The sequence below is a fragment of the Carica papaya genome, chromosome 2 (genome assembly GCF_054855325.1).
Source record: "Carica papaya isolate Zhongbai chromosome 2, ASM5485532v1, whole genome shotgun sequence".
Taxonomy (NCBI): domain Eukaryota; kingdom Viridiplantae; phylum Streptophyta; class Magnoliopsida; order Brassicales; family Caricaceae; genus Carica; species Carica papaya.
In genome coordinates, this window is record NC_142310.1 from 2,078,932 (window position 1) to 2,091,515 (window position 12,584).

Sequence of the window (12,584 nt, forward strand, 5' to 3'; positions counted from 1 at the left end):
TGTTGGGCAGACAGCAAAAATGAAACCAAAGTAATTAACTTAATTTCTAGATTTGCAAAGAAAATTATTCAGAAAGGAAAAAAAAAAAAAAAAATTCCCATGTACACGTAATTCCCTTTGAGAGAACAAAAAGAAGCAAGGAAGAAATTCTTAACCCTCCATTTCATTGACAGTTCTGGAGGTTAAAGAAGCGTCTTCTTCAGTAGAATCACCGGGAATAACTTGATCTTCATCAGAACTTCTTCTTCTCCGACTGTTAAAAGAGAAACTAACCCAAATCTCCCTCTCACCTCTCCTCCTCTCCTCCTCTCTCTTCTTCCCTGTCTCTTCCTCATCAACAGGCATCTTATACCTGCAAACAGGGCAAGACCCATGAATCCCCAACCACTCCTCTATACACTTAGAATGAAACCTGTGCTTACAAGGCATCTCTCTCGCTACTTCACCTAATTCCCACTCCTCCAAGCACATCACACACTCGCCTTCCTCATCCCCATCGCTGATCTCCACACTCGGCATGGCTTCTATAGACGCCTTAGACGCCGGGGGCTGACCATTCTTGCGGTTCTCGTTGTTGCTAGTGAGGGCTCGAAGCAGAGAATCGATGCTGGAGGCACCCTCAATCACCGCCATGCCTTGAGTAAATGGGTTGATGAGTATGATCCTATCCCGCTGCCTGGTTGAATCCTCCGTCGTCGACGACGTCGTTTCTGAGGTTTCTTGATCTGGGTTTCGAGTAGAGTCATCCGTGAAGCCTAAGATGAAGGGGAGGAAAACAGAGAGGTCTCGCTCCCTCAAAAACCTCTCGAACAAAGAAGAAATCTCTGGTGCTTGGGTTGGAGTATCCATGAAGAGAAATTAACAGTTACAGGTGAAGAGAGAGAGAGAAGCAGAGGTAGAAGATGATGAAAGAGATGAGAATGGATTTGGATTGTGGAGAAAAACTGGGTTTTTAAGGATTTGTTGAGGAGAAAGGCGTGCGCCCACAGAATGAAAAAGAAGGTTGTGGAAAGATCTGGAAGGAAATTGCATGTATGATGATGTATTATATTCTAAGACAAAGAAGATGGATGATGTTTATCGTTTCAGAAAAGATATTTCGAAGGAAAGTATTCAGTGCTGCTGCAGCCAACCACTAAGCTTACGTGTGTATATATATATATATATATATAATTATTAGGTGCATTTAAATAAAAAAATAATTTATAAATTTACAATATTATTTGAAAAAAAAAAGAGGCAATGATTTATGATAGCGTGTTTTTGAGTAAGAAAAGTTTTTAGTACTTGTATATATTTATTACATACATCTTATTAAGAAATATTATAAAAAAATATACATCTATTGGATAATCTTATCAAGAAATGATTTTTTCTATTTTTTCAAACAATATATTTGGTAATTTTAGAATAATTTAATAATTTTTTTTATATACCTTTAATTGTAATATTTGGACATAAAAATTTTATCTAGGATGATATTTTAATTAATAAAAATTACATTTAAATAATTTTATCTTATTTCATTTTAATTTTATGAAATTTTTGAAAAAAATAAAATTAGGATTGAAATTGATACAATTCTGGGGAAAAAAGATAAAACTGTGAATAAAAAAAGTATTTTTGAAAAAAAATTTGAAAATAGAGGTTAAAATTGCAAAAAGAAAATGCCACGTGGGACGATCCCGTCAGCAGTCACGACGAGTCAGAAAACGGCGAGTGGCGGACACGTTGATATCAGCTCCATGCGGGAGGCCACGCGGGTGATCCACGTGTTTGGACGATCTAACGGTCCAGATCGCATACCACGCACACGGATAACCTAAATATGTTTTTTCTTCAGGTGCGATCAGATGGTCAGATTTAATCCGATCGTGCAGTACAGATCTATTCTCCGAATAAGAGGGATCCAATGGATGGGAGATGGTCACGTGTCCCCACACAAATGGTCCATATCGATTTGGGGAGCGTATTTAAATATTGCGTCACATAGAACCCTAACCCTAGCCGCATCAGTCCTCGTCGGAGAAAAAGAAGAAGAGTGGTAGAAAAAGAAACTGACCATTGTTGCCGCCATACTGGAGCTACCGCTGACGTCGAACAAGTACATTTTTTCCTCTTTCCCGCTCAAAATCCAATTGCGAATCTCTTTATGTCCGTATCGGAGTCGAAAGGCCGACATGTGAGCTGAAAAACACGAGCAAAGTCCCGCGGCTGAAATCCAAAACTCTTTCCAATGACCCTATTCCTATTTTTTGTTTCGCATGGTTTTCTGACCATTGTGTTTCTCGTCTTTTTCTAGTGCAAGTTAACCGAAGGAGAACCCCAGCACGAAGGAGGAACGACAGAGTCGCTGCATCTGGAGACCTTCCGCTGGTAGAGTTTCAGTTATTTGCCTTTTCCGACCAACCGAGTTCCATAACTTGGTTTTTCGCAGGTTTATGTACAAAAACAACCAAAACATGCCAAAACCGAATCAAAACGGTTAGACTGATGGGAACCGCCATTGTAGGCGGCGGAATCGGCGCTGGAGCGCGGCGGAGCCGCCGTGCCGGAATCTTAAAATTGGCCGAAAAAGTTTTAAAACACATATTTTGGATTTTTGAGGTATTTTTGGATACGTGGCGGGTATTTTTAATTTTCAGAGAAAAAATCAAGAAAATCCGGAGAACGCAAGGAGGTGTAGTGAAAAGTAGGGCATTTCAGACACTAATCTAGAGTAAGAATCCCTAACCTTTTTTCCTATTATGGTAAATTGAAGATTAATAATCAATGACTTATATTTTGTAAAAATTAGAAAAACTTAAAATTAGTTACATGTCACTAGTGGAATCAAAATTGGTTAGTGTATATTTGTTATAGTTTATTGTTTATTTTCTCATATAACAACTAAAATGCTTACTGTTATATTGTGTGCTTTAAATTATTAGTTTTAAATTACTTTCTTGGTTATTTAGTGTACCAAACTGGGTGTCCTAAACTGTTGATTTGTTTGCAATAAATGTCCTAATAATGTTTTCTTGATTTATATATCGTCTATTTGCACGACTTATTGTTGATTTGTAAATATAAGATATTAGTATGTAATTGGTGATTAGTTGATGATGTGGAATATATATATATGAAAGATTTATTGTGTAACGGCCCCGGAAAATATTAAAATGAAATGAGTATTTAAATATATCAAATGCGGAAGCGAGATCAAAATTTCAGTTAACATCCCTGACACGAAAAACCAAAAAAACGTACTTAAAATATAAAAGGTTAAACTAACTAAGAAAGAAAACTCGAAAATAAACTATGCGTATGACTACAGAGTCTCTAGGCATCCCCTTCGTCGTCCTCCTGCGGAACGGGCTCGGGAACCATGTCTTCCTGATCTGAAATGATTAATTAAGGAGTGAGCTACACTAGCCCAGTAAGAACATCACGATATCTCACCGTCACGGAGATAAAGGTGGGTAGAAAACCACAAAAAGACCAATGGAGCATAATTTACAACAAACTCGTTTATTAACATGAAAACCTTTACCATCCACTTACCTTGGTGGAATTTATGAAAACAATATGAGAAAAACAATAACATCATCATAATCATTGAATAATCTAAGCTGTAAAACATAACACTTATCACGCCTCTTGTAATTCAATCATTGTACAACATATTTTCCTTATTTACCAGCCTACTAGTATCCGTGGGGGTCCATAGGGGTTCCGCTACCCGTTAATCTTTAACATTCATAATCAGTTTCCAGGGCCGTCCCCATACCCCGTCCGGTATGGGCGCCAAAACCATGAACCTCAATACCCCGTCCGGTATGAGGGTGAAACGGGCCGTCCCCATACCCCGTCCGGTATGGGCGCCAAAACCATAAACCTCAATACCCCGTCCGGTATGAGGGTGAAACGGGCCGTCCCCATACCCCGTCCGGTATGGGCGCCAAAACCATAAGATCTCCATACCCCGTCCGGCATGTGAGACCACAATCCCGGTAGGTTTCCCTACGGACCCGGTCCGTCCACCATCTCCCAGGATATCTAGTCAGGCTAACCCCATCATACAATTATCAGTCTACACAATCTTTCATTTTCCTTTTCCTCAATAAGCATCATCAATTCACATACAAACAAGCAAACAGTAGTTCATGCCAAACAGACAACATACAGTATCGGTTTTTCAGTCATTCAACCCATGATTAATAAAAACGTAGTAAATGCACACAAATCTGTAAAATAAACACATCAAACCTCATTTTGCATTTAAAGCTGTAAACAGGCCAAATAACAGTAAACCACCAATCACACTAAACTCGGGCTCCATTAGCTACCTTAAGCAATTTCACACATTCGTTAATTCAAGAAATACTGTTTTATCATTTTGAACTTTAATACCGTGATAGGAAATAGGGTGAGGGGTCCTTACTTGTTTTCGGGATCCGAATACGATTCACAGTGCGCCTGCAGGCTGTCCCTAATTTTCCCTGAATTTTTCCCGGGGAACTGAAACACACTAACAGTACCTGCACGTGTTCCAAAAAAAATCCAAATTAGGCCCAGGGCCTCTTTCGGCCCAAATCGTAACTCCGGCACGGCGGCTCCGCCGTGCTCCGGCGACGGCGCCGCCGCTGGCGGCGGCGAGTCGCCTCGGGTTGACTGTTTTCGGCCGTTTTCGGCCGAATTCGGCCACAGTCGCATTGGTCCTTGTCAGAAAACAACCCTAGGGCCCTCGGGGGGCCAAAAGATCACGGAAAAGCGGAGCTTACCGGCGGCGGCGCTCTCGGGTACGGCGACTCTCCGGCGAGGTTCGTGTTTTGGTGATTTGGCTTCGGTCAACCTGTAGAGAAAAGAATGGTGATCACGGTGATATAAAAATTGCATCGAACGGAGGCCGGGAAGGGCCTCGTCGGAGGCAAAAACCGAGAGGGGGCGCGGCGGCGCCGCTGGGCTTCGGCCGCGTATTCCGGCCGTTTGGCCGGGATTTCGGCTTCGATTTGGCCATAGGAGGAATCAGTGGGGAAAAACGAGTCGGGGGTATGAAATTTACCTCGATCGGCGGTCGGAAATTTCCCCGGTGCGGCGGCGAGTGGCGGCGGGTGGCGGCGGTCGGCCTCTGGTTCGTCTTCTCCGGCGAGCGGCTGGCGGCTAGGGTTTTTGGTCTGGTGTGGGGGTTCTATTTATAACCCCTTGCCTTTTGATCACAGCCGTTCATTTCGTTTTAATCTGGGCCGTTCGTTTTTGATTGAATCTGGGCCGTCCGTGCGTTTGAATCTGGACCGTCCGATCGCGCGATTGATCTGGGCCGTCGGATCGCACCCACGCGGATCGCCAACGTGGCTCCTTTCGGAGTGACGCGATCTTGCCACGTGGCAGGCCCTGGTTGGCCGGGACTGCTGACCGGGCCTGCTGATGTGGCTGCTGACGTGGCCCCCCCTTTTTTTTTTTTTTTTTTTTTCTCCTCCTTTCCGGGTGCTACAACTCTCCCCCCCATAAAGAAATTTGGTCCCCAAATTTGCCTCATTACTCTTGATCAAACAGATGAGGATATTGGGCCCTAAATTCTGATTCCAGCTCCCAAGTCGCCTCCCTAGGCGTGTGGTTCTGCCACAAGACTTTTACAAATGATATTTCCCGGTTACGGAGTATTCTGCTTTCTCGGTCCGTGATACTGACCGGTACTTCTTCATAAGACAAGTCCTCTCGAAGTGAAAGCGGTTCATGAGCCACGACATGAGAAGGGTCCGGATTGTACTTGCGCAGCATAGATACATGAAACACATTGTGAACCCGGGAGAGCTCAGGGGGCAGTGCAAGTCTGTAGGCAGTGGTACCAATCTTGTCTAAGATTTCAAAGGGTCCAATGTACCTGGGGTTTAATTTTCCCCTTCTGCCGAACCTACTAATTCCCTTGAAGGGGGTGACTTTAAGAAACACCCGGTCACCTTTCTCAAAGGCCAGGTCTCTCCTCCGGGTATCAGCATAGCTCTTTTGCCTACTCTGAGCCGCCTGGATGTTCTTCTTGATCTTAACTATCTTGGACGTGGTTTCTTCCACCAAATCCGGGCCAAACAATCTTCTATCGCCCACTTCCTCCCAACAAATCGGTGACCTGCACGGACGACCGTATAGCGCCTCGTATGGGGCCATGCCGATGCTTGCTTGGTAACTGTTGTTGTAGGCAAACTCTATCAGGGGTAGATGGTCGTCCCAATGGCCTCCGGAGTCAAGGACACAAGCTCGGAGCATGTCCTCCAGCGTACGGATTGTCCTCTCTGATTGTCCATCGGTTTGGGGGTGGAAGGCAGTACTAAGGGACAGCTTTGTTCCCATAGCTTGCTGGAGACTATTCCAAAACCGAGAAGTGAATCTGGGATCCCTGTCGGATACCACTGTTACTGGGACCCCATGCAGTCTGACTATTTCCCGGACATACATCCTTGCCAATTTGTCCAACGAATCAGTCATTCTGATGGCCAGGAAGTGGGAAGACTTAGTGAGTCGGTCAACAATTACCCATATGACATCGTGTCCCGATCGTGCCTTGGGTAGTCCCGATACGAAGTCCATGGTGATGTGTTCCCACTTCCATTCTGGAATCGGTAAGGGCTGAAGCAACCCCCCTGGGCGTTGATGTTCTGCTTTGACCTGCTGACATACCAAGCACTTAGATACGAAGTCGGCTATATCTCTCTTCATCCCATTCCACCAGAATCGGGGTCGCATAGTTTGGTACATTTTTGTACTTCCTGGATGCATGGCGAACCTTGAACTATGGGACTCTGTCATGATGTCTCTTTTTAATTCATTGTCGTCTGGGACACACATTCTGTCCTTGAAACGAATCAATCCGTCGGCATAAATCTGAAATTCTGAGTTCACTCCCTGTTCTGCATCCTTCTTGCGGTTTACTAGGGCGGGGTCGATTGACTGGGCTTCCTTTATTCTTTGGATTAACTCGGGTTGGACTGCTAGGTGGCTCAAACATGTGGCCCTCTTCAGATCTTGCAGTCGAACCTGCTGCGTAGCCCCAATGGACCTGCATTCTGAAACCATCAGATGGGCTAGGGTGCCTGCACTCTTCCTACTGAGGGCATCGGCTACTACGTTGCCCTTACCTGGATGGTATAGGATGTCACAATCATAGTCCTTGAGGAGTTCCATCCACCTTCTCTGACGCATGTTGAGATCCTTCTGAGTGAAGATGTGCTTCAAGCTCTTATGATCGGTGTAGATCTGAAAGGTCTCTCCATACAAATAATGGCGCCAGATTTTCAAGGCGTGTATGATTGCGGCAAGCTCCAAATCATGGGTAGGATAGTTCTTCTCATGATTCTTTAGCTGTCTAGACCCATATGCTATAACCTTTCCATGCTGCATCAGGACACAACCCAGGCCCAGATAGGAGGCATCACTATAAACTGTATACCCTCCTGACCCACTCGGTAGAGCCAGCACGGGTGCAGTAGTCAGTCGCTTCTTCAATTCTGAAAAACTCCTTTCGCAGTTCTCATTCCAATCAAACTTTGCATTCTTCTTTGTGAGTCGGGTTAGAGGGGCCGCTAGACTGGAGAACCCTTCGACAAACCGGCGGTAATAACCCGCCATCCCTAGGAAACTGCGAATTTCCTTAACTGTTGTCAGCCTTTCCCAACCAAGTACCGCTTCAACCTTTTCGGGGTTCACCGACACCCCTTCCTTCGATATAACATGTCCTAGGAAGGCGGTTTGCTCGAGCCAAAATCCACACTTGCTCAACTTTGCATACAACTTCTTTTCCCTGAGTACCTGGAGGACTTGGGCAAGATGATGAACATGTTCTTCTCTACTTTTTGAGTAGACTAAGATATCATCGATGAACACGATGACAAATTTATCTAAAAACTCTCTGAAGATTCTGTTCATTAGATCCATAAAGATGGCCGGGGCGTTGGTTAGCCCAAACGGCATAACCAGGAACTCATAGTGTCCGTACCTGGTTCGGAATGCCGTCTTGGGGATGTCTTCTGCTCTCACTTTTACCTGATGGTAACCTGATCGTAGATCTATTTTAGAAAAGACCTGTGCACCCTGCAACTGATCGAAAAGGTCATCAATCCGGGGGAGAGGGTACTTGTTTTTAATTGTTACCTTGTTTATCCTTCTATAATCAATACACAGTCTCAACGTTCCATCTCCTTTCTTTGCAAAAGTAACCCCGGCACCCCATGGGGAAATGCTGTGTCTAATGAAGCCACTGTTTTGTAGCTCAGTGATTTGTTTCCTTAGCTCTTCCATCTCGATGCGGCTCATTCGGTAAGGAGCTACCGAGATGGGTTGGGTTCCTGGCTGTAAGTCTATGGTGAACTCGACCTCTCTGTCCCCTGGTAGACCGGGCAGTTCATCCGGAAATACGTCTGGAAAGTCTCGGACTACTGGAATCTCTTGGATACAAACTTCCTTCTTGGGTTTACCTAGTTAGGGAAAATACAATATCAACGCACTGGGAATTAAGAAGAAAAGAATTTGTCATTAGAAAAAATCAGTACCGAATAATTTTATTAACTTGTAAATGGCTCCTCGTTGGGAGGATTAAATACAATCTTTTTATTAAAGCAGTCTATGGTGGCGTGATACGCCGCCAGCCAATCCATTCCTAGGATTACATCAAAATCCCCTGTGTCTAACCCTATCAGGTCTACCCTCAATTTCTTATCTGCTATCTCCACGACACATGCCCTGTAGACAACCTCTCCTAGTAATGTCTCCCCCCCAGCGGTAGATACCAACAATAGTGAATCAAGTCCATCAGGTGATACACAAATTTTGGAAGCAAGAACATGTGAAATAAAAGAATGTGATGCACCAGTATCAAACAAAATATGAGCAATGTGGCCAGAGATAGTATACATACCATGTACCACGTCCGGGTCTGCATCGGCATCCTTCTGGGTAAGGTTGTAAACTCTGCCCTGGATTGGAGGCCTCCCTTGATTCTGGTTCCTAGGGCACTCCCTCGCATAGTGCTGGGCACTGCCGCATATGCGACAGGTGTTGTTGAGGCGGTAGCAGGGTCGGTCCCCATGATCCCTGCCGCAGTACTGGCAGATCTTCCCACGAGCTGCCCCCATAGCCTGAGGAGGGCCCTGAACGGCAGGCCTGGGTCTCTTACTGGGTTGGACAGGCATGGTAGGCGCTGGCCTGCGGAGCGGGGCTGAAGGTCGGGAACTTCCCGTTAGCTGAGGGCGGGTGTCGAAGCTCCTTTCTATGATCTGCGCCTTTGCCAGGACTGCCGAATATGTCTCGAGCTCCATCACCAACAAGTGCTATCTGATCGCCGGGCGGAGACCCCACTGGAATTTCCTGGCCTTTCGGCCCTCATCCAACAATGTCTCCGGGGCATGTCGGCCCAGCTCCAGGAACTTGCGGGCATACTCCGACACTGTCATATTACCCTGGACCAACTGAGCAAATTCCATTTCTTTTAAATGTTGGATGTGCTTAGGGAGATACTCCGCATGGAAAGCCGTTAGGAACTGCTCCCAAGTAACTGGTACAGGCAGGGTGGCCCGCTTGAGCTCCCACCAGCGTACTGCTTCCCCTACCAGCATGTAGGAGGCAATGGCAGCCCTCTGCTCAGGAATTACTCCCAAGGTCTCAAAGGCTCTCTCAGTCTCCGCCAGCCAGTATTGGGCCTCTTCGAAAGAGGATCCCCCTGAAAAAGTAGAAGGGTTCAGTCTCCTGTACCTCTCTATGAAGCCGGGGTCGATCAAGGAGGGAGCGGGGTCCCGAGGTAAAGGGACTGGGGCTGGCTGAGGGTGAACTGGGGGACCCTGTGGTGGCTCCTGCTGATGGGGTGGGGGCACTGGAATATGCTGTGGCGGTACCTGTTGGTACTGTGGCTGTGGTACCGGGTCGTACCGCGGCTGTGGTGCCGGGTGGTACTGTGGAGGAACAGGCTCCTGCCGGGGTGGCTCGGGATCAGCCTGCTGTAACGGGGGCTCAACCTGCGCTAGCGGAGGAGGTCCGGGTAACTCCCTTCTCTCCTCTTGCCTTCGCTGGGCAGCTACGAGAGCTTCCACCATCTCATATAATCTGTCCAAATCCTCCCGAAGCGAATTATCTTGGGCCGCTCGGTTTAGTGGGGGCCTTCCTCTCCTCATTTCTGTGTACCTGCATTTACAAGGAATGGTTGAGTAACGACCAATCGGTGAGTATTTCTTTAAAGGACTATAGTGTAAGGGATGGGTCCGAGGAAATGCGGCTCTGATACCAACTGTAACGGCCCCGGAAAATATTAAAATGAAATGAGTATTTAAATATATCAAATGCGGAAGCGAGATCAAAATTTCAGTTAACATCCCTGACACGAAAAACCAAAAAAACGTACTTAAAATATAAAAGGTTAAACTAACTAAGAAAGAAAACTCGAAAATAAACTATGCGTATGACTACAGAGTCTCTAGGCATCCCCTTCGTCGTCCTCCTGCGGAACGGGCTCGGGAACCATGTCTTCCTGATCTGAAATGGTTAATTAAGGAGTGAGCTACACTAGCCCAGTAAGAACATCACGATATCTCACCGTCACGGAGATAAAGGTGGGTAGAAAACCACAAAAAGACCAATGGAGCATAATTTACAACAAACTCGTTTATTAACATGAAAACCTTTACCATCCACTTACCTTGGTGGAATTTATGAAAACAATATGAGAAAAACAATAACATCATCATAATCATTGAATAATCTAAGCTGTAAAACATAACACTTATCACGCCTCTTGTAATTCAATCATTGTACAACATATTTTCCTTATTTACCAGCCTACTAGTATCCGTGGGGGTCCATAGGGGTTCCGCTACCCGTTAATCTTTAACATTCATAATCAGTTTCCAGGGCCGTCCCCATACCCCGTCCGGTATGGGCGCCAAAACCATGAACCTCAATACCCCGTCCGGTATGAGGGTGAAACGGGCCGTCCCCATACCCCGTCCGGTATGGGCGCCAAAACCATAAACCTCAATACCCCGTCCGGTATGAGGGTGAAACGGGCCGTCCCCATACCCCGTCCGGTATGGGCGCCAAAACCATAAGATCTCCATACCCCGTCCGGCATGTGAGACCACAATCCCGGTAGGGTTCCCTACGGACCCGGTCCGTCCACCATCTCCCAGGATATCTAGTCAGGCTAACCCCATCATACAATTATCAGTCTACACAATCTTTCATTTTCCTTTTCCTCAATAAGCATCATCAATTCACATACAAACAAGCAAACAGTAGTTCATGCCAAACAGACAACATACAGTATCGGTTTTTCAGTCATTCAACCCATGATTAATAAAAACGTAGTAAATGCACACAAATCTGTAAAATAAACACATCAAACCTCATTTTGCATTTAAAGCTGTAAACAGGCCAAATAACAGTAAACCACCAATCACACTAGACTCGGGCTCCATTAGCTACCTTAAGCAATTTCACACATTCGTTAATTCAAGAAATACTGTTTTATCATTTTGAACTTTAATACCGTGATAGGAAATAGGGTGAGGGGTCCTTACTTGTTTTCGGGATCCGAATACGATTCACAGTGCGCCTGCAGGCTGTCCCTAATTTTCCCTGAATTTTTCCCGGGGAACTGAAACACACTAACAGTACCTGCACGTGTTCCAAAAAAAATCCAAATTAGGCCCAGGGCCTCTTTCGGCCCAAATCGCAACTCCGGCACGGCGGCTCCACCGTGCTCCGGCGACGGCGCCGCCGCTGGCGGCGGCGAGTCGCCTCGGGTTGACTGTTTTCGGCCGTTTTCGGCCGAATTCGGCCACACTCGCATTGGTCCTTGTCAGAAAACAACCCTAGGGCCCTCGGGGGGCCAAAAAATCACGGAAAAGCGGAGCTTACCGGCGGCGGCGCTCTCGGGTACGGCGACTCTCCGGCGAGGTTCGTGTTTTGGTGATTTGGCTTCGGTCAACCTGTAGAGAAAAGAATGGTGATCACGGTGATATAAAAATTGCATCGAACGGAGGCCGGGAAGGGCCTCGTCGGAGGCAAAAACCGAGAGGGGGCGCGGCGGCGCCGCTGGGCTTCGGCCGCGTATTCCGGCCGTTTGGCCGGGATTTCAGCTTCGATTTGGCCATAGGAGGAATCAGTGGGGAAAAACGAGTCGGGGTATGAAATTTACCTCGATCGGCGGTCGGAAATTTCCCCGGTGCGGCGGCGAGTGGCGGCGGGTGGCGGCGGTCGGCCTCTGGTTCGTCTTCTCCGGCGAGCGGCTGGCGGCTAGGGTTTTTGGTCTGGTGTGGGGGTTCTATTTATAACCCCTTGCTTTTTGATCACAGCCGTTCATTTCGTTTTAATCTGGGCCGTTCGTTTTTGATTGAATCTGGGCCGTCCGTGCGTTTGAATCTGGGCCGTCCGATCGCGCGATTGATCTGGGCCGTCGGATCGCACCCACGCGGATCGCCAACGTGGCTCCTTTCGGAGTGACGCGATCTTGCCACGTGGCAGGCCCTGGTTGGCCGGGACTGCTGACGTGGCTGCTGACGTGGCCCCCCTTTTTTTTTTTTTTTTTTTTTTTTTTTTTCTCCTCCTTTCCGGGTGCTACATAT

General features: G+C 46.6%; 1 protein-coding gene across 1 annotated transcript; it reads right to left on the reverse strand.

Annotated features, from left to right (window-relative positions):
• Window positions 1-20: 20 nt before the first annotated feature.
• LOC110809144 (RING/U-box superfamily protein) lies at window positions 21-1,065 on the reverse strand. Its single transcript, XM_022034875.2, has one exon. It carries the CDS (start codon window positions 847-849, stop codon window positions 151-153), a length of 699 nt encoding a protein of 232 aa, XP_021890567.1. The 5' UTR covers window positions 850-1,065; the 3' UTR covers window positions 21-150.
• Between the last annotated feature and the right edge of the window lie 11,519 nt (window positions 1,066-12,584).

What these genes read in the sequence shown, in the direction of transcription:
- LOC110809144 (XM_022034875.2), bottom strand. Translation starts at nt 849, where the DNA reads ATGGATACTCCAACCCAAGCACCAGAGATTTCTTCTTTGTTCGAGAGG.